This window comes from Typopeltis vanoorti, chromosome 2 (assembly GCF_054136105.1).
Source record: "Typopeltis vanoorti isolate ZY-2024b chromosome 2, IOZ_Tvanoo_1.0, whole genome shotgun sequence".
NCBI classification, from domain to species: domain Eukaryota; kingdom Metazoa; phylum Arthropoda; class Arachnida; order Uropygi; family Thelyphonidae; genus Typopeltis; species Typopeltis vanoorti.
In genome coordinates, this window is record NC_143550.1 from 53,221,181 (window position 1) to 53,243,637 (window position 22,457).

General features: G+C 35.8%; 1 protein-coding gene across 1 annotated transcript in view; it reads right to left on the reverse strand.

Annotated features, from left to right (window-relative positions):
* Nucleotides 1–22,457, reverse strand: part of LOC150109014 (general transcription factor 3C polypeptide 3) — a 306,866-nt gene that overhangs the window by 279,022 nt on the left and 5,387 nt on the right. Inside the window, exons 3-5 of the mRNA XM_090411276.1 lie at nucleotides 20,735–20,845; nucleotides 12,407–12,563; nucleotides 2,994–3,101 (exon numbers count right to left, since the gene is read on the reverse strand). Coding sequence (XP_090267402.1) covers nucleotides 2,994–3,101; nucleotides 12,407–12,563; nucleotides 20,735–20,845 — 376 coding nt within the window. The remainder of the gene's footprint in view (nucleotides 1–2,993; nucleotides 3,102–12,406; nucleotides 12,564–20,734; nucleotides 20,846–22,457) is intronic.

Here is a 22,457-nt window from a genome sequence, read left to right on the forward strand (position 1 = left end):
GTGGCAAGCCTTGAAGAAAAACCTGATTGATTCGGCTAGACAGGCATGTGGTGAAGTTGTCTGCAAGGATAGAAAAATCCATGGTGGACACAGAAGTTAAAGAGGCAATCAAGGAAAAGAAGAAAGAATATCAAAAGTTCCTGGCAAATAAGTCAGCTTGTGCTCTTAGAGAATACAGACAGAAATGTAAGAAAGCTAAACAGTGTGTAAAACTAGCTAAACAAAAGTCATGGGAGGACTTTGGCAAGAACATAGAAAATAATATCAAGAAGGTGGTAAGATATTCTGGAGGTTGTTGAAGAAGATTAGGAATGGAGGAAAGAGTGCTGTAAAAAGAGGTAGAGATGATAAAGGTGACATGAAAAGGGGAGAAAAAGATACCCTTGAAGTATGGAGTAATTACTTCGAAAAATTGCTAAATGAAACAAGCAGTGATAGCACAGTAGTAAAAAAACATACAACAGGAATACATATCCATACTTGAAGTCGAAAAAGCTATCAAAGGCTTGAAATGTGGAAAGGCAGCAGGAGTAGATGCTATTCGACCAGAAATGCTGAAGTATAAAAGTCATACAGTGGCTGCACTGCATAGTTCAGAATGCCTGGACAGAGTGACGAATTCCAGATGATTGGAGTAGAGCTCTCATAGTACTCATATATAAAAAGGGAAATAAAACTGAAAGTGAGAATTACAGAGGTATATCCCTACTGATTGCTCCTGGTAAGATATATGCAAGTATACTCGAGAAATGGTTGAGAAGAATTGTGGAAGAAAAGCTTGGTGAAGAATAATCTGGATTCAGGTCAAATATTGGCTATCAGGATCAGATCTTCACTTTACGACAAATAGTAGAGATATCATGGGAATATAACAAACATCTGTATTTAAGTTTTGTCGATCTGTAAGAGGCATATGAAAGGTGCCAAGAGAGAAGCTATTCAATACGCTACAGTTATATGGTGTCAATGGGGCATTATATCAAGCAATACTTAGTCTTTATTTGAGTTGTAAGTCAGCAGTTAGAATTGAAGGAGGTACAGTAAGATGGTTTAATGTTAAATCTGGTGTGAGACAAGGATGTACATTATCTCCTCTGTTATTCATTATCTATATGGATCACATTATCAAGGAAAGTAGTATTAAACATGATACCAGAATTGGAGATGTTAATGTCAGCTCTTTGTTATATGTGGAGGATGTTATACTTCTAAATAAATCCGCTAAAAGTTTGCAAGAGTCACTGACTAAACTGAATAACTGTTGTAATAGATATGGTATGAAGGTGAGCATCAAAAAGACAAAGACAATGAAAATAGGTAGAATTGTTGAAAATGTCAACTGTGTGGTGAATGGGGAACCTGTGGAACAAGTAAAACATTTCAGCTGCTTAGGCATGATTTTTAGTGAAGATGGTAAATTAAATATGGAAATAGACAACAGAATCAACAAAGCTGATATGGTAGGAAGTCAATTGAATAAATTCATATGGAATAAGAGAGAAATTAGTCGGAACACTAAATTAGCTGTATACAAGACAGTGTTCAAACCAGTTTTAACTTATGGATCTGAGAGCTGCGTCAGAAGTAAAACACTTGACCAAAGACTAGAGACCGCAGATATGAGAGTCCTGAGAAAGATCAGAGGCGTGAACAGATGGCATCAATGGCAATATCATATTAAAAACGAGGATATTAGGAAAGAACTTGACATTGTCGGCATCCAGGAATACATTAGCAGAGCTAATCTCAGGTGGTATGGTCACTTAAAAAGAATGGGCGAGGAAAGATTAGCAAAACAAGTGTTCTCTGCCAGGTTGGCAGAAAAATGACCCAGAGGAAGACCAAGATATAGGTGGATTGATACGGTACAATGTGTATTAGACGATAGAAATATAAGATCTGATAATGATAATATTGGAGTCTTGACAAGTGACAGACTGATTTGGAGGAAAATTGTAGATAGAAAGTTAGTAATGATGTAAATTTTTCATGTAGTACTATCATATCCTGTACACCCCCTGGAGGGTATATGTCAGGAATTTGATGATGATGATGATAATTTTGGCTAGATGACAGGCTGAATTTAGTACCACAGTTGGAAGATTCCATGTATAAGTTAACAATAGGAGATGAAAGTGGGGTGCCCTTTGCTACACCTTCCATGTTAATGAGCTGGTTATTAAAGAGACTGAAAATGTTGGGGGGGAATATTTTGAAAATGAGCAACATTGCATCTCATCCACTAGAAAATTAGGGAAATGTGACACATCAAAGTCCATTAAGTGACCATTCTCCTACAGTTGAAGCTGATGGTGTAGCTGCACAAATTTGGCACACCACCCTATCAGCCCATTAGCAGTTAGGGTGGGGTGCCAAACACATGCCTGTCCTTGTTCTGGAGGTCAATTAATTTCCAGTCTTCACTCAATGTGCATCTTCAATGAGTGAAGATGCACATTTACATGCTGATGTTAATATTTAATTAAGTTATTAAATTATTTATTTTCATTCCAGTTCCATGTAGTTTTTATTCCAGAAACTTCAACATGAATCTCTACAACAGCTACAGAAATTTGAACTTACTCCTCAGTAAGTATTCTGTTGTATAGTAGTAGCCCATTTATAGAAAAGTTAGTCACTGCCTCTCTTACTTTTCTTTCAGTATCAAAAATTCAAAGGGATACAAAGCTACTACTGAGATTGAAGCAAAGCTTTCTTCTGGGGTGTGTGCAATTGACTTGGGTTCAGCAACTACTACATCCATTATATTCTGAGGTGGTAGACAAATAATGTGTTCTATAATTAAACAGGAAAACCGAGTCATCTAGTTTTGTAGATTTATTTGAAAATTACACCCATAAAACAGTACAGAATAAATATAAATGATTTTCTTATAATTTGGACCTTTGAATCTGAATAGGATCCACTTCTGGTTGTTATTGCAAAAAGAAAAAAAAAATCAATGTGATAATCAAAAATACTTCTATTCTCACCATTAAGAAGTGCTTCTTTGTCTGTAATAGTAGCTTTACTGCTATCAGTGGTATCTTCGCTTTTCATGTTTTCAAGAATACTCGCAAATTCTGAAAAGCTTAATTCTCCTGTAAATTAAGTAATTAATTAATAAATAATTATTTAATATATCGACACAATTTTTATTGGTGCAAAGAATGTTATACTTTTGCAATTTAGAAGTTTTGCAATTTAAATGATAATCTTACTTGCTTATTTAATTTGGCATGTGCAAGATATTAATCTAGTCAAAGCAAAGGAACACCTCCATGAAGTAAATAAGAATGATCTTTGCTAACATTAAGTATAAATACATACAACATATGTAATAATGTACTATGATAGTAGGCTGTATATACAGGCTATGGAAATGCTTTCTGTCTCATGTTACATATGTCTGTCAGCCTGTGTGGCCAAACTAATACCATCCTCACATTTTTGCAACACACAGCTGAAGGTATGAATGCAATCACAGCATGAATGTTTGTAAAAACCTTTAGGTTTCGCAAACATTGCTACCCACACATGGCATTTGTTTGCTATAGGCTCTTCTTCCTTTCATGTATGGGAGAAATATTTATATATATATATATATATATATATATATAAAGTGTTAAATGATTTTCATTGAAGGGAAACCTGAAGTGTCTTGAAAAAAATGTGCCATATTTGGTTTCTAGAACAGATTATCTTGCATATCTAAGCTCTAGTTCACCAGTAGTATTAATGTGCATTCTGTACTAAAAGCCCTTTTATAAGAAACAATTAGCAGCATGAAAAACATGCCTAAGATAAAAGAACTCAAGAATCTCAGTGTATGCAAGAACACACACAATACTAATTTAGAATAGTGAAAATTGATGAATGGACAGAATGCTTTTGGTGTCTTGAGGTTTCATTCCACAAATTTTGTTGAATGTTCTGTTCACAACTATTTAGAAAGGAGGATGAAAAGAATATACCAACTGTAAAATCCATTTGTAAGTGGTATAACAAATTTCAGGAGAGCAGTTGCATCTGTAGATGTAAGAGAATCAACAAACCATGTGAGTGATTGATTTATGGTTTTTTTTGGCACAAGAACAGCAATGGTCATACTGTGCCAAGACACAGGTTACATCAGTACCTAGGGTATTGATAGATAAATAAATAACTATAAGGATATAAATTAGTGAATAATATAAAATATATATACAAATTTATAAGAAGATAAATAAGTAAATAAAATGTATATACAAGATGTAGTATCAACAATGTGATATCTACATATAAACATATAAATTTATAACAAAATGTATCTGAATAAATTAATTATTTGTAAAAATTTAAAAACATCATGCAATTTGTCCGAGTCTGATAACATCTGCCTAAGTGTATAAGGCTTGGCTAGATAAGTAAAAATGTCATCTCATCTGAAGTGCCGAAATTCCACCAGAATATGACTAATGGTGAGATGAGTGTTGCATTTCTCACACAGTGAGGGTCAGTCCTCAGTAAATGCTTGTGTAAGCTGACTGTGACTAATGTGGAGCTTAGCAAGAACAACTTCCTCTCTTCTGTTCCTACACTGACTAGACTGCCAATGCTTAATTTCAAGTTTGTTAGTTGAAGGATGACAAAAAGACAAAGGATGGGATTTATACCACATCCCACAACCTTTAAGTAGATGCCATGGAGGAAGCTGTTTTGTTTGGTGCAGCTAATGTTGTCAACATTCATGCCATTAGCTTTCATAGCCTCTTAAACAAGCATACCAAAAAGACGAATGGCAGTCTGACGATATTGGACCTCCCAACAGAGAGAAAAGAGACTAGTCCCTGTAGGATGATCAGGAATGGACTTTAGTTTTAGGATTTAATTAAGAGACAAATGTTTTCATTTGAGTGATAGAGGGGATTCATTTGATTCAATATAAAGACTTTGAATGGGTGATGTGCAAAAAGCATCAGTAAGTAATCAGATACCTTGATGATGGATCGGGTCCAATTGCCAGAGTGTACTCTCCCTTGCAGACCTATAAACCTGGGAACCATAATCAAACTCTGAACATACAAGCGCAAGATAAATGCAAGAAACACTGATCCCATTCTATAGAGGACAGAGCAGAGGATATTCAATGCTTTTTTGCACTTATCCTGAAAATGATGAATGTGTGTAAAAAAATGTTAGCGTTAGGTCAAAGATGAGTCCCGAAAACTAGCCTCTGAAACTACGGGGATAACAGTTTATCCCATTCTTAAATGGGGATTGGGGTGGAATGCATTTCCAACAGAAGTGTGCACAGACAGTTTTTTCTGCAGATAACCTGAACCCTTGACAAAGAGTCCATAAAGAGACACGACTGATCACTTGTCGAAGTTGTCTTTTGATGATCCCCCTCATATTGCAGGAGTGAACAGTAAATTGCAAAGTCATCGACATAAAGGCAATTGCCTATTGTGGGAGGAAACTGTTTAATAAATTAGTTCACTTTAATAGCAAAGAGGATCACGCTGAAGACAGAGCCTTGAGGAATTCCCTCTTCTTGATGATATGGCCGAGATAACGTGCTTCCCACATGGACTTGGAAGACATGACTGAATAGAAAGTTCTTAATAAAAACAAGAAGGTGTCCTTCAGACCAAGATTAAACAGGTCTTTTAATATGCCATATCTCCAGGCTGTGTCATAACCTTGTTCCATGTCAAAGAACACTGAAAGCACATGTTCTTGTTTCAGGAAAGCATCCCTTATATATGGTTCAAGATGGACCAAATGGTCCAAGGTTGATTGGTGTCTACAAAAACACATTGTGCATTGGAAAAAGGTTTTTGCTTTATAAGTATCAGAAAAAGCCTTGCATTTACCATTTACCATGCAAGTTCCAAGACTTTACAAAGACAGCTAGTCAGAGCAATTGGATGATAATTGTTGGTCTGTGCTGGATCCTTGACTGGTTTTGGGATAGCAATGGCAATTGATTTATGCTAAAGTCTGGAAACTCTTCCTCTGTAAATATTCTGTTGTATAGTAAGAGAAGGAGATCCATAGAAGATGATGAGGAGGTGTTTTATTATCTCATAATGGATGCCATCAGGGACTACTGTTACTGTGCTAGTGGAAGACAGCGAAAGAGCTCTTTTGAGTTCTTCCTTAGCAAGTAGCTGATTATATGGATCTATCCCCTTGGTACAAAAGATTAGCCACTGTTTCTCTTGCTCTTTCAAAATTAAAAAAGCAAGAGGATAAGAAACTGTTGCTGAGATCTTGGCAAAGTTTTTTCCCAAAGTGTCTGGAATTGGAATCAGCAACAATATTTTCCAGATTTTATCCTATACAATTTTTGCACTAATTGTTTGATTAATCAGCAATGTAAATTTAATCCAGGATTGTTTTTGACTCTGACATCTCACATAATGTGCTTTGCTCCGAGCAGGTTTAAATGCTATTAAGTTTGTTATGGTAGAGTATCTACAAAGTATACACCATGCTCTATCTTGATCTTTCTTTGTCTACTTGGCATTCTGGGTTCCAGCTTTAGATAGAGTGGAAATCGAATGATGTTTTTGGAATTGCTGCATAATAATAATACAATTAATGACATACTTCACCGCTTCACTGATAGGTGTTTAGCTGACTGCTTCAGTATTAAATTTAGCAAGATGGGAAAATGTATTCCAGTCAGCATGGTCTATGTTTCACATGGGCATCCATGTAGGAGGATGTGGTTCCTGTGAAGACATAGTGCTAATAACAGGAAAATGATCGCTTCTGTATATATGTTTTCATCAACATTCCATGTGAAGAGTAGAAAATGGCAGACACATATATGGAAAAAAGTATTTACTACATTATTAATAAGGAAGTGTCAAGCATTTACTCGATGATATGACCTTGTCTATTTGTGTTGGGACTACCTCACAGTGTTATGTCTATTAAAATCATCCATTAGGAGTATGTATGGGCTGAGATAGTTGCATTATGAGATTATCGAGTTCTGTTTTATTTAATTCAGAACCCAGAGGTAAATATATTGAGCATACTGTGATAAGAAACCCATACATAGGCAAATCACTGCTGCTTCCAGAGCAGCATTAAGCTGAACATGATAGAAAGGAGTATGACTGCCCGTGAGAATAGCTACTTCACCATGTGCAGGACCGTCTCCTCCAATTCTGCCCTTGCATATAAGAGTGATATTCCTGAAGGTTTTAAATAAGTTTCCTGCAGACATCCTCGCTAGGTTTTAAACAAGTTTCCTGCAGACAAAAACAAAAAAAGTTTTCTGCAGTAGGTGCTTGATATCACTGATATTCTGGGGAAACACAACAGTTCCATTGCAAAAATTTTCCTATTGTTTAGGCTTCGTAGACTTGTCTGATTTTGAAAGGTTGTGTCTGGATCACTGGGTAAATTCAACTTGCTTTCAATGGATATAGAAGTATCCATTTTTTTTCTGTGGGTGAGTCTAGTGGTTTGTCTTTATAATAACCTTGCCATAATTTTTTTCATAACTGGTTGGGACTTTATGAGGATGCCCATGAAAAATCTGAGGATAAAAAATTCATATTCAAAGGATTTTTTGTTTAGTGCCAGAGCTCCCCACTAACAACGGAGTCACACAAATGGATGCCCACTTACCAGCAAGCAATGACTGTGCTTGAGAGAGGAATGCTAGGGCTAGCCTGGATGCTATACCAGCATCACACCAAGCCATGGTGGCAGATTTGCTGCAATACAACTGACCCTTGACTACTCATCTTGCCATAAGAAGACCAAAGTAGTGCGAGACTACTAGAATCCCCTTTCCAGATACTCAGATCACACTGCATTATAAACAGGCAGTGCGTTGGATCCAAGTGATGGTGGTATGGAAAATAGGATAGCATAAATGACTCCAGAGAAGTATAGCAAAGAATGTGGGAAGAAAAGTCAAGAAAAAAAGAGGAAGGATGAAAGGGGCCAGCACCATCACTAGGAAGTCTCTTCACCAAAGAGACAGGTTGGCCCTCAAGGAAAGGGAGAGTTAAAAGGAATGCATTCAGTTTTTCCTAACTTTCAGAAAATTTCTTCATTTACTGCAGAACATTGTTTTTTGTGTCTCTAAATTCAGAATGCATTTTTCAGTGATTACTCCATACAACGATATCACCTGCAAAAATGGTCAGAAATACTGTGACCATTACTCAGTTGCTTGTAGAAAGAATAAAATAAGATTGGGACTAAGCAATGGTTCCAACAGGATGCGCTGTAACATTGTCCACGTTTTAGAAATAGAATTATTTTATTCTGATTTATCAATGTTTTTAGAAAAAAATTATCTATAGAAATGCTTTTCCTTTTAGTTAAAAACAGTTAACTTAATTGAATAATTAATTTTTGCATATTTTCTAGAGTCCTATTACAGTGAGTGAGGAAATTCAATATTAACAGATGAATACAAATTCACTTGAATGCTGACAGCTAAATTAACTCCAATACAACAACAAATTTAATCCATCATCATCAAATTCCTGCCATATACCCTCAAGGGGTGTACAGGATATGATAGTACTACATGAAAAACTTACATCATTACTAACTTGCTATTTACAATTTTCCTCCAAATCAGTTTGTTACTTGTCAAGACTCCAACATTATCAGATCTTATATTTCTACCATCTAAGGCACTTTGTACCATATCAATCCACCTATATCTTGGTCTTCCTCTTGGTTTTCCTGCCAACTTGGCAGAGAACACTTGTTTTGCTAATCTTTTCTCGCCCATTCTGTTTAAGTGACCATAGCACCTGAGATTAGCTATGCTAATGCATTCCTGGATGACGGAAAGAATGTCAAGTTCTTTCCTAATATCCTCATTTTTAATATGATATTGCCATTGACGCCATCTGTTCACGCCTCTAATCTTTCTCAAGACTCTCGTATCTGCGGTCTCTAGTCTTTGGTCAAGTGTTTTACTTCTTACCCAGCTCTCAGATCCATAAGTTAAAACTGGTTTGAACACTGTCTTGTATACAGCTAATTTAGTGTTCCGAATAATTTCTCTCCTATTCCATATGAATTTATTCAATTGACTTCCTACCATACCAGCTTTGTTGATTCTGTTGTCTATTTCCATATTTAATTTACCATCTTCACTAAAAATCGTGCCTAAGTAGTTTAAATGTTTTACTTGTTCCACAGGTTCTCCATTCACAACACAGTTGACATTTTCAATGATTCTGCCTATTTTCATTGTCTTTGTCTTTTTATTGCTGACCTTCACACCACATCTATTACAACGGTTATTCAATTTAGTCAGAGAATCTTGCAGACTTGTAGCAGATTTATTTAGAAGTATAACATCATCCGCATAAAGCAAAGAGCTGACATTAACATCTCCAATTTTGATATAATGTTTAATACCACTTTCCTTCATAACGTGATCCATATAGATAATGAATAACAGAGGGGATAATGTACATCCTTGTCTCACACCAGATTTAACATTAAACCATCTTCCTGTACTTCCTTCAATTCTAACTGCTGACTTACAATTCAAATAAAGACTAAGTATTGCTTGATATAATGCCCCATTGACACCATATAACTGTAGCGCATTGAATAGCTTCTCTCTTGGCACCTTGTCATATGCTTTTACAATTCGACAAAACTTAAATACAGATCTTTGTTATATTCCCATGATATCTCCACTATTTGTCGTAAAGTGAAGATCTAATCTTGACAGCCAATATTTGACCTGAATCTAGCTTGTTCTTCACCAAGCTTTTCTTCCACAATTCTTCTCAACATTTTTCTCCAGTATACTTGCATATATCTTACCAGGAACACTCAGTAGGGATATACCTCTGTAATTCTCACTTTCAGTTTTATTTCCCTTTTTATATATGAGTACTATGAGAGCTCTACTCCAATCATCTGGAATTCGTCACTCTGTCCAGGCATTCTGAACTATGCAGTGCAGCCACTGTATGACTTTTATACTTCAGCATTTCTGGTCGAATAGCATCTACTCCTGCTGCCTTTCCACATTTCAAGCCTTTGATAGCTTTTTCGACTTCAAGTATGGATATGTATTCCTGTTGTGTGTTTTTTTACTACTGTGCTATCACTGCTTGTTTCATTTAGCAATTTTTCGAAGTAATTACTCCATACTTCAAGGGTATCTTTTTCTCCCCTTTTCATGTCACCTTTATCATCTCTAACTCCTTTTACAGAACTCTTTCTTCCATTTCTAAGCTTCTTCAACAACCTCCTGAATATTTTGCCACCTTCTTGATATTTATTTTCTATGTTCTTGCCAAAGTCCTCCCATGACTTTTGTTTAGCCAATTTTACACAGTATTTAGCTTTCTTACATTTCTGTCTGTATTCTCTAAGAGCACAAGCTGACTTATTTTCCAGGAACTTTTGATATGCTTTCTTCTTTTCCTTCACTGCCTCTTTAACTTCCTGTGTCCACCATGGAGTTCTGATTTTTCTATCCTTGCAGACAACTTCACCACATGCCTCTCTAGCTGAATCAATCAGGTTTTTCTTTAAGGCTTGCCACTGAATCTCCAAGGTTTGGTTCCTGTTCTCAAATTCTTTCATTTTTTCTTCAATAATCTTTGTGTATTTTAGTCTACAGTTCACATCTGAGAGCTTCTCAACTTTTATTCGCTTTAAAACTTTCTTACATGTTATTCTTTTCAATATGAAATTCAATTTTATCCTGCTCAAGACTAAATAGTGATCACTTCCAATTTCAAATCCTCTGTACACTCTGGTGTCCTGCACCAGAGAGAAAACATCACTATCTATAGTAACATAGTCAATGACACTTTTCTTATTCCTTGCCTCTTCTCTCCATGTGAATTTGTGCACATTTTTATGTTTGAACATGGTGTTAGTAATAACCAGTCCATGTCCTGAGGAGAAATCCAACAGGTATTTGCCATTATTATTAGCTTTGCTCTTTTCTCTAAATTTTCCCAAAATATTTTTCTATGTCTGACAATCACTTCCTTCTCTGATATTTAGATCCCCAACAAGGACCAACTTTTCTTTTTCATTGTGTCAGTAGCTTTCTCTAGAGCCTCAAAAATTTCTCCACTTCTACCTTAGTAGAAGTGGAGAAATTTGGGCAAATATCAGAATGGGGAACTGGACAATAAGTCTCATTGTCCAGTTCCCCATTCTGATATTTGCCCAAATCACTCTACTTGACACTGCCTGCCATTCAAGAAGATAAGCCTCGTATTTTGTGTTGAATACTATGGCTACTCCTTCTTTTCCTTGATTGTCATTGCCTGAATATAACATTTTGTATTTATTGCTCAGAAAGATCTCGCCAGTTTTTGTCTTTTTTGTTTCAGTCACCCCTATTATGTCAATCTGGTACTTATCTAATTCCTCCGCTAGCTCCATTTCTTTGCCATTCAGGCTTCTTATGTTGAGAGTACTGATCTTTAACTCTGGTGATGTTGTGTTGGGGTGTGTTTTCAGATTTGTTCTAGTAGCTGACTTTTCGCTGTTCGCCCTGGTTCCCTTGCAAAAACAACAGGGTCCTTGTTTAACTGGGTGACGCATCAGCTGGCATGAAATTTTGTCATGTTGTACCATCATTTTTTATTTTGGTTTAACCAATAAGAATACAATTTGATCGGCTAAATCCCAAATTGCCAGCCCATCCTCGTTCGTTCAGTATCAAAGTAGATACCCAACAGGGTGCACCACGAGAAGGTGAGGATTGGACTTTAGTTCAGAAGCCCTGGTCGGTTCTCCGCATTCCTTTAAAGGCTATGTGGAGTTCTCCTCTCCGTTTTACAGCTTTGACCCTCAAGCACCCCATGGATAACTAAAATAATTTTAGTTACTAAAATGATTTCAAAAATAAAATAATTCATTATTTAAATTAAGGTTTATGCAGCCCTGTGGAAATGGTGTTTGCATCCAAAGCACCAGGCTACCTGAAGAAAGACCACTGTAAGTTTCATTTAATCACCGACTAGAGAAACTTTTCAGTGTTTCTTTGACTGAGTTAATAAATCATGGACAAACAGGTTTTTCCAACTGGAAGCTTGGGTTTTTCATTACATAAACTAATAAAATCAGCCATCGAACTTACATCATTTCAGGCAACATAATGTTGGGGTTAGGGGTTACAAGGTGGTGGCAGCTGTCTGCCATGTTCTCCTCCCCAGGTGTGAATTAAAAATGTGAATCACTAACAGTCTTGGGATAGCTATTCTGTGATTGGCTAAGGGTGGACTAGCTGCCCACTAGTCTTCAAAAAGTTAGGGCCAAATTACCCCATCTACTCCCTTTGGAATAAAAGGCATTGACAGATTTACTGCTTTTTGTTATTTAAATTAATGACATAATAACATTATGGATTTTTTTATTATTATTATTCTTAATAATTATACATTACCATTTATATATTTCACTGTTAATTCTGAATCAGGAATTTCTGATGTCTGCATAGTTCCATCTTCCCCATCTTCGGATTCAGACATTTCACAGGTATTTTGTGTTCCCATTACATTATCCTCTTCCTCCTCCTCTTCTTCTTCTTCATCTTCCTCTTCCTAAAAAAATTTTTACCATCTATCAATGTTCTTTCAATGAACATCAAAGAATATTATAGGAGAAAAAAGTTTTTATAATGAAAAAATGACTCATAGGATAAATGAGTATCACATTAAAAATAAAATGTGCATAAAAATTTTAAAAGGAATCAATGTACATCTTCAGGCTGTAGATTCAAATATGCAAATATCATTGGAGAAAAAGTAAGACTGAAAATAAGTGCCCATCTTCTTCTTCAACCTTCTGGTTCTGTCCACTGCTGGACGAAGGTCTCCCCCAAGAGGCAGAAAACAGAAGATCCAGATCATCTGTTTTCTGCCTCTCCCATCCATCTCACTCCTGCAATTTGTTCCAATTCATCTCTCCACCTTCTTCTGGGTCTTCCTCTTTGTCTTGCTCCATCCACTGATCTCTACTCTGTTGTTTTTCTAGTCCATCTCCCATCACTGCATCTGGCAATATGGCCAGCCCATCTCCACTTAGCCTGTTTAATGTATTTCACAATATCTTCTTCTTCAACCTTCTGGTTCTGTCCACTGGTGGACGAAAGTCTCCCCCCTCCCCATGATTTTCCAAATCACTCTGTTTTCTCCCTCCCATCCATCTCACTCCTGCAATTTGTTCCAATTAATCTCTCCACCTTCTTCTGGGTCTTCCTCTTTGTCTTGCTCCATCCATTGGTCTCCACTCTGTTGTTTTTCTAGTCCATCTCCCATCACTATGGCAATATGCGCTTAGCCTGTTTAATGTATTTTACAATATCCATGACACCTGTTTGAGATCTTATCCAGATATTTGTCTTCCTTTCTCTCAATGTTATTTTTAGCATACTTCTTTCCATGCGATGTTGTGTTGCTCTCAGCTTTTTGTTTAGGGTTTCTGTTAAAGTCCATGTTTCTCCACCATGTGTTAGGACAGGAAGTATGCACTGGTTGAAAGCTTTCCTTTTTAGACTCATAGGGATGTCACTTCTGAATATGTCTCTCATTTTCCCATAAGCCATCCATCCAAGGTGAATTCTTCATTCAATCTCTTTTCTTTGGCACTCCTCAAAGGATAACAATTGGCCCAAACATACATATGAAGTAACTTGTTCTATTTCATGGTTTTCAACTTTGATAGTTCTATGGTTTATGTATTTATTCATCATTATTTTTGTTTTTTCTCAATTTATTTTTAATCTAATTTCTCTGGAGGCTTCATTTAGCTGATTTAGCCTTTCTTCCAGATCTCCAAGATTATCTGCTATTCGGACAATATTATCTGCAAATTTCTGATGCAGCCTTTCTCCATTTATGTTTATTCCTTTTGTTTCCCAATCAAGGTTTCTAAAGACTTCCTCTAGTGCAGCTATAAGCAATTTGGGAGTATGGTGTTGCCTTGCCGGAAGCCTTTTTGTAGTGGGAACTTTTCACTGTTTTTATATAATTTAATTACAGAAGTTGCATTATTGTAAATATGTTTTAGTGTTTCAATATATGGTTTCTCAGTTCCCTGGGTTTCAAGTGCTTTTAGTGTTGCAGATGTTTTAACTGAATCAAATGCTTTTTCATAGTCTATATAGGCCAGACATAAGGGTTTATTGTATTCAATTGATTTTTCAATGAGCTGTCTTAATGTGTGAATATGGTCCAAAGTATTGTAATTCTTCCTAAATCCAGCTTGCTCACAGGATTGCATTCCCTCTAGTTTAGATTTTATTCTATTATTTATAATTTTTGTGAAAACTTTATATATGATGGAGAGTAGGCTTATAGGTCTGTAGTTTTTAATTTCTTCCTTAATGCCCTTCTTAAAAAAATTAATATTAGAAGTGAATTGTTCAAATTTTTTGAAATTTTTCTCTGTTTTAGGCATTTATTGAACAGTTTACTCAACTGTTTGATAACAGGGCTTCCTCCCAGTTTTAAGAAGTCTACCATAATTCCATCTTCTCCTGGGGCCTTTCCATTCTTCATTTCCCGCAGTGCCATTTCCACTTCACCTTGTAAGATCTCAGGGGCATCATGTTCTTCCTCACTCGAGTTATCCATAGAGGATTCTTGGATGTCCCGGTCTTTGTCTTCATAGAGTTCAGTATAAAATTCCTGAATTCTTTTGATTATTGCATCTCTATTTTTTTATCAGTTCACCATTTTTTCCTCTTACAGCAGCTATTTCCTTTGTTCCAACTGATAATGTTCATCTTAGGACCTTCATATTACTATTGTTTTCTATTGTTTCTTTAATTTTCCTAGTATTATATGATCTAAGTTCATGTTTCATCCTTTTACGTATAGTTTTACAAATTTCCGTATATTCTATTTTATTGGTGTCATTCAAATCTCTTTTCATATCTCTTCTTTTCTTCATCAGATCTACGGTTTCCTGTCTTAGTTTTTCCTTTCCTTGGTGCTTTTTTACACCTCCTATTTCTAGTGCACAATTGAAGATAAATTTTGTTAATATTTCATTAGCATCATCGATGGTAGTAGCTATGTTTCACTTTTTTAGTTCATTTTTGAGTGATTCTCTATAACAGCTTTTATTGTGGTAGAGATTTTGTGGATTCACTAAATTGGACTTTTTTCTTATGAGCTTATTCCGTTCCCATTTTTTGTTGATCCATACTTTTGCTCTTACTAGTCTGTGGTCACTTCCTGTGTTAAATCTATTAAGCACTTCAGTATTATTTATTATACATCTTCTGTTGGAGAGGATGAAGTCTATTTCATTGTAAGTTTGTCCATTTGGGCTTCTCCAAGTCCATTTTTGGATGATTTTCTTCTTGAAAAGCTGTTCATAATAAAGAGGTTATTTTCTTCTGCAAATTCAATAAGTCTTTCTCCTCTTTCATTCCTCTGTCCAAATCCAAATTTAACGATGGAGTTCAGATGGTCATCTCTGCTTCCAATTTTGGCATTAAAATCACCCATTATAATTATGTAGAATTCTTTAGAATTATTGAATGTGGATGCTAATGTTTCATAGAAATCTTCTATCTCTTCATCTGGATGGTCCATAGTTGGGGGCATATACTTGTATAATTTTCAGTTGGTATCTTTTATTTATGAAGAGACTTAGTTCAGCTATCCTTGATGTTATTTTATTTACAAACAGGACATTGTCCTTGATTGTTTTATTTATTAGGAATCCTACACCACCAGTTGAGTTTCTGTCACATTCACAGTGGTAGAGTAGATATCCATCTTTTAATTGTATGAGAGTTTCTTCTATCCTTCTTATCTCTGAAAGGCCCACAACGTCCCATTTTATATGTTCCAATTCCTTCATCAGTTCTTCCAATCTATCATCATCCAGTAGAGATCTCTGCAGTTATATGTTCCTACTAATATCCTTCTGTCATTGTGCACTGTAGGTGGATTCATTGTAGCTAGTAGAGACTGTAGCATATTTTTCGACCTAGACCCTCTGCCTAAGTCCAGGACGCATCCCTTTTTATGCTGGGCGATGGATGAGCCAGTATGTAATTTTCCTATTTTATTCATTCATTCATGGGGAGATATTTCGCCTTATAGCACCACGTTGGCCAGACGGGTTGTGCCTCACAATAGTGCATAAGATGAAATCACACAGCAAAATAGGAAAGTTTCACCCCTAGCCCTCGAATACTCTAATAGAATTGGGGGTAAGGAGCAATAAGAGAAGAAAGAAGCAAGGAAGAAAGAGGAGGGACCTGTCTACAGATAATATAACAGATATATATTACATGAAGTAAGGGGTGGTCCAGCATCAGGTACCTTGGGTTTGCCATGCCCGTACTCACTAAAGTGAGCCCTTGAGGCATACATTAGAAATTAAAGTGCCCATACATTAGAAAAATTTAAAAGGAAATGGCAGTGCCTCTGACCAGGATGCTTAAATCTCAGTTCTGGTAAGGTTCTCAAGGGAGCAGGAAAGATGACAAAAATAGTTCCATTTTGCATAAAGAAAACTCTGAGACAGAAGTAGCATTCTATACAGAAAGCAGTATTTCGGGATGCTGGTTAAAGCATTGAAGAAATAGGTTAAAGGCAGAATTCAGGATCGAGTTAAAATATAATACTCTATGGACAAATAGCATAGCTTTGTGAAGGATTTGTCTTGTCTCAGTAATTTACTTAGTTTTTATAATAAAATAACATTTGATTTGAACAAAGGAAATGATACCTGGATTTTGCAAAAGTATATAATAGGATACGGCACAGAAATCTGTTATGCATAAATAGGAATGGATGTGAAGTTAGTGAAAATTCTATGTAGTCCTGAGGACATGATGTTTGCAACAATAGCATTAGGCTGCACAAAGAACGACCGTTCAATTCTAGTTGCCAGATACAGGAACTTTCCTAAGTCTTTCTTCAACTGATCCCTGAGTTAGTCAATCTCTGGCATGGGCAAGTACAATTTTTTCCACCCATAAACTCAGGTTATAAACTCCTAAGCTCAAAAATCCCCATAGAACTTGTACTATTACAGACAATAATATGAGATTTAGGTATAAGACAACTACCTTATTCTAAAAAATTATAGTTATGAAAGCTAATCTGTGTAAGTCATTAGCCTTACAGGACTGTGGTACTTACAGGTCCTAAGGGCCTGTAAGTACCACAGATTATTATGATGAAACAGCAGCTAACATACATAAAAAAAGCAGTACATGTAACCAGAGCTGTGAAGTCAGTACATAAAACCTTCAACTTATATGAGTTGCCAAAAGGTGTACCACCTTATTAATTTACTCTGGATTTAGAGAAAGATGTGGGAAGTTTATTTTCCACTTGGTTAGACTATAATAAATTTAGTTTAATCCTTTACCCAAGTGTAGGCAAACTTTGTTTGCCTACACTTGGGTAAATTAATAATAAGGTGGTACACCTTTTGGCAACTCGTATAAGTAAATATGACTTCTCCATTGCTTCTGCTTTAGTATCACCACTTCTGGGTCTGCCACCCACTGACAAGACTTCAATAAAGGTCGAAACAGGTCTGGGTAGTGGCCCTTCCCTTAATGCATAGCTTTATACATGTCTGCAAGGAGATGTGCTTTGCATTATGGGAGATACTGAGACAAGGAGTGATGAGGGCTTGGTCCACCTTTACTACGAGTTGCCTCAGTCCTGAACTACTTCAGGCACAAACTTTGTTTGCCTACACTTGGGTAAAGGATTAATCTAAATTTATTATAGTCTAACCAAGTGGAAAATAAACTTCCAAAAAACTTAATAAGTCAAAGTTCTGTTCACAGATAAAAGATTCTAGATTAAATGCAATACTTCACACTGCAACACGAAACGTAAAAGCAGATATTGACATGTTAGTACAGAGGAAAAGATGTCAGGTTTCAGGATCAAAATCAAATTTAAAAAAGGACTCATAGATAAAAATCTTTATTTTTGTAAGTCAAAATTATGTATTTAAATAATTTTCTTCAAGTATGAATAAAATGTAATTGAACTTATATTTTCTAAATTGTTATATTTTTAAAATTTGGGTCAGAAGTAAAACACTTGACCAAAGACTAGAGACTGCAGATATGAGAGTCCCTGAGAAAGATTAGAGGTATGAACAGATGGCATCAATGGCAATATCATATTAAAAATTAGGATATTAGGAAAGAACTTGACATTGTCAGCATCCAGGAATGCATTAGCAGAGCTAATCTCAGGTGGTATGGTCACTTGAACAGAATGGGCGAGAAAAGATTAGCAAAACAAGTGTTCTCTGCCAGGTTGGCAGGAAAACAACCCAGAGGAAGACCAAGACATAGGTGGGTTGATACAGTACAGAGTGCCTAAGATGATAGAAATATAAGATCTGATAATGTTGGAGTCTTGACAAGTAACAGACTGATTTGGATGAAAATTGTAGATAGGAAGTTAGTAATGATATAAATTTTTCATGTAGTACTATCATATCCTGTACACCGCTTGAGGGTACATATCAGGAATTTGATGATGATGATGATGATGGTGATGAAATAAAAATGGTTACAAATTTAAAATTTAAATGGAGGTGTAACTGTTTATGTAAGTCGTAAAGGCCTCTCAACAAAAGGGCCTTTGTTAGAGCCTTTCTTTTTTTAGTTTTGTTCACAAAATAATATTGGATATGGCCTGCATCTGATATATATATTTAATTGACTGGCCCTTTGCTGTGTTTGAGTTTGAGACCCATGAGCTATGCTATTGTGGATTTTTTATTCTATTTATTATTGAAAGTACAAACATCCAGTAACCTTACATTTTAAACAAAAGACAAAACTCAGAAAATGAAAACATTGGTCAACTGAAGTTATATTTTTATCAAAATGCTATAAATAATAAAGTAATAGGAATATAGTACAGGTAACCCTCGTATAATGCGGATGTTAGGTTCCACAGAAATGCCGCATTATATAAATCGTATTATACGAGACTTAGATCACATAGAAAAAGTAGGGTTAGGTTCCGAAATCTTTTTTTTTTAAATTATATAAAGAACAATGACATATGGAACAAAAACAATATTTTTATTTAATTCAGGTAATTCATGTAAGTTAAGTAAACAAACTATGAGATAAATAAGTATAAAATTATAAAAATTACAAATTGTACATAAATTTCATTGCACATAATGCATAAATGTTTTAGACACAATAAAATAAAGCACATATTTTAATCGTCATCACTGTCTTCAGAAATAACATTTCGTAGATGTTCTTTAAGTGGCTGGAAGTCATCACCACTTGAAATCTCTTGGACATCATTTGTATAATTCTCATTGCATACTTCGGCTACTTTAGTTACCAAGAAGTCAGTAATAAGACTTGCCTTTCCACTGTGCTGCAATTTTTTTATTAAGTTCATAATATGGCGCTAAACAAATATCCAAATGTCTCATGAATTTTCCCGAGCGCTCTATTGAGGGATCATTATCCGTAAAATAACTTCCTAACTTTTTTGCCAAGTCCAATCCTTCTGCTAATTTCTTTAAACTGCATTCTTGCACTGAACATCTTACTCTTCTTTTTTGCCTTATTCAACAAATTTTTTTCATATCTTCTTGTACAAAAATTTCCCCCCCCTTTTCAAATCATTCATTCCAATTAACATAATGCCATCCACTTATTCACTTGCTTACATATATAGCTTTAGTTAAATCACAAAATTTTACTCACAGAAACCACACTTTTGTTGTTTATCTCCCCCCTTATCACAGATCACAGTTTATAATAGGTAAATCTATCATACATTAATACTGTGTAGGGCTAGAAAATCCAGAGCCCCCCCCCCCTGCTCTGGAAACCATGAAAACTATTTTCAAGCAATTTCAGGCCTCCAATAAGCAGAGTGGTAGTCCTGCACTGGTCAATGAATTTCATCTACCATCTTCATAAACATCCATGCATAAAATTGGGATTTTATGTGTTACAATAACAAACAGCTTTTATTCTCTCAGTGCTACTGAAAATAAAAGCAACTAATTACTTTGATAATTTTTTAAAATAAGTTTGTAAGTTTGTGCACATCAATGAGGAATATACTGATATTATTATGTGATTCCTTCAAGAAGTCACAAGGACCCATCATGGAAGCGTACTCCTCAAAACACAATCCACTGGGATCATCTTATCATCCATTACTTACAATAATAATAGAGCAGTTACTGCATGCTAGAAGGTTTCTGTTTAGTGCTGAGTAGAGCAAAGTTCAGTAATGGTAGTTTTCTGCCTGCTGCTGTGTAGAGTTGATGTTTGGTACAGTGCTATTAGGGAGATGCTTAGTACTGGATTGAACCAGGTTTAGAGTGGAAAGACAGTGATCTTTTTAGATCAGCATCATATTTTGCTTATGATTTTTGGAGCTCTTGAGAACCTTTTTTAAACAAATTGTACCTAGATAAAGTTGAAACGGGTCTGGGCAATAACCCTGCTATTAATGCATGGCAATATACACATCCAAAAGAAGTGAGCTGTGCATTATGGGATACTGGAACAATCTGTTATGAAGTTAACTATCTGTATATACAAAAAACCTGGTGTATACATAGACGGTTAACTTCATTTCTGCTTTCTCACATTTGGTAAATGATGAATAAAAAACAGGATGGAGCAAAGAACAACTAGAAAATTCAAACAAATCTTATATATATAAAGGAGCTCACTTGGAAAAAATAACTGAATGATGTTCATTTCAATTTAATTCCTCACCTGCTCAATATCCTCAACTTCATCAGACCATATGCTGGAAGCTCTACTGTAATGGGAAAAATGTCCATCTGTTTCACTGTCATCTTCACTATCAACAACCAAATCACCTTCCTAGAAGAAAAATTGCATATCATTACAAATATGCTAAAATTGTATAGATATGTAATCAGGTAAACCAACTCTAAATCCACCAAGAGGTAATAATGAACATGAAGTTTACACTCTTTCACAGGTGAGATTCACATTGAAAAAAAAAAAATTAATGGGCACCAAATGTATATAAGATTTTTTTTTTATGTGAATCCCACTTCCAAAAGATTGTAAATCTAAATAAATGAATAAATATATAGTATGGTCACTACTGCCAATCAGAAGCAATGTAGATAACCAAGTTAAATGCAGTGCCTCCAAATGGGAAGAGTAAATGTATGGTCTTGGCCTGAGAGGTTGCCAAACATGGAATTTTCAGTTAGGAAGAGTTAATTATTTATAAGTTAGTTATATATCTATATATATGGAGGTATAGGGCAGATGATTATGATAACCTTAGGAGACAGCCACAGGCAGTGCCATGGCATAAGAATCTGCAAGGGAAGGATGCTAGCAGTGCATCAGAGATGGTTAAGAAGGACCTGAAATGAAGCAATATTAGATAGTACACCCATGGTCAGGAGAATAAATCAAGTAGGAGTTAAATGGATGTTGTGGAGGACATATAAGAAGGTGATTAGCAAGATTCCAAGCAATACAAGATTAAGCAGGAAGGTTGACCAGCATGATAAGGAAGACAACACTATGAGAAGAAATCAGCTGAGCAGGCCAAAGGGAATCCCAAAGAAATCTTTTGCTACTCGGCAACTATGACAACTATGGAAGGATAACTTATGAGTGCTGATGACAGCAAGGTGATGAAAGCAGGCAAGATAACAAGATATTTGAGTGACCAATTTGCAAGGATCTATCATCCAAGTGAGGATATTGCAGTGAAAGATGCAACAGGAACTGATGTGAGAGCAGAGGTTGATGACCTGGAAGAACTTAGGATATTGCAGAATTTCAATGCAAATACAGCTGTGGAATTAGATGAAGTATCAGCTTGAGTATTACAAGGATATGCAAGGAAATTGGCATTACCTCTGGCTAGGCTCTTCATCTTAAGTGTCAATTCCCATAAAGTCTCAAGGGAGTGGAAGGAAGGAAGGCAGAAAATAACTGTGCTACTTTAAAGAGGCTCCAAGACAGAAGTAGCAATTTACAGACCAATCAATATCTGAGGAGTAGCAGTAAAAGCATTGAAAAAGTTGGTCAAAGAAATCAGGAATAAGTGAATATGATACTCTATGGGGGGGGGGGGGAACAGCATGGCTTTGAAGGGTAGCCTTGGATGGATAAAGGGAATCACCACATAATGATACAGCTGGAGTTTGTGGATGCATATGATGGGATGGATACCACATAAGACTCAAACTGGACAAATGGGGATGGATATGAAGTTGGTGATTTGAATTTGAATATGAGTGGTTGAGACATACCAAAGAGTGGTATAATGTCAGAACAGAATCCAGGAGAAAGCAGGTGACTTGTGATATCCCACAAGGCTCTATGCCTTGACTAATTTGTACATTTAAATGATACAGGAAACAATTAGTTGTGAGCTGATGCAAAATTGGGTAGCACAATAATTAATAAAGGTGCTGTAGAAAGTTTTCAGTATGATTTAAAT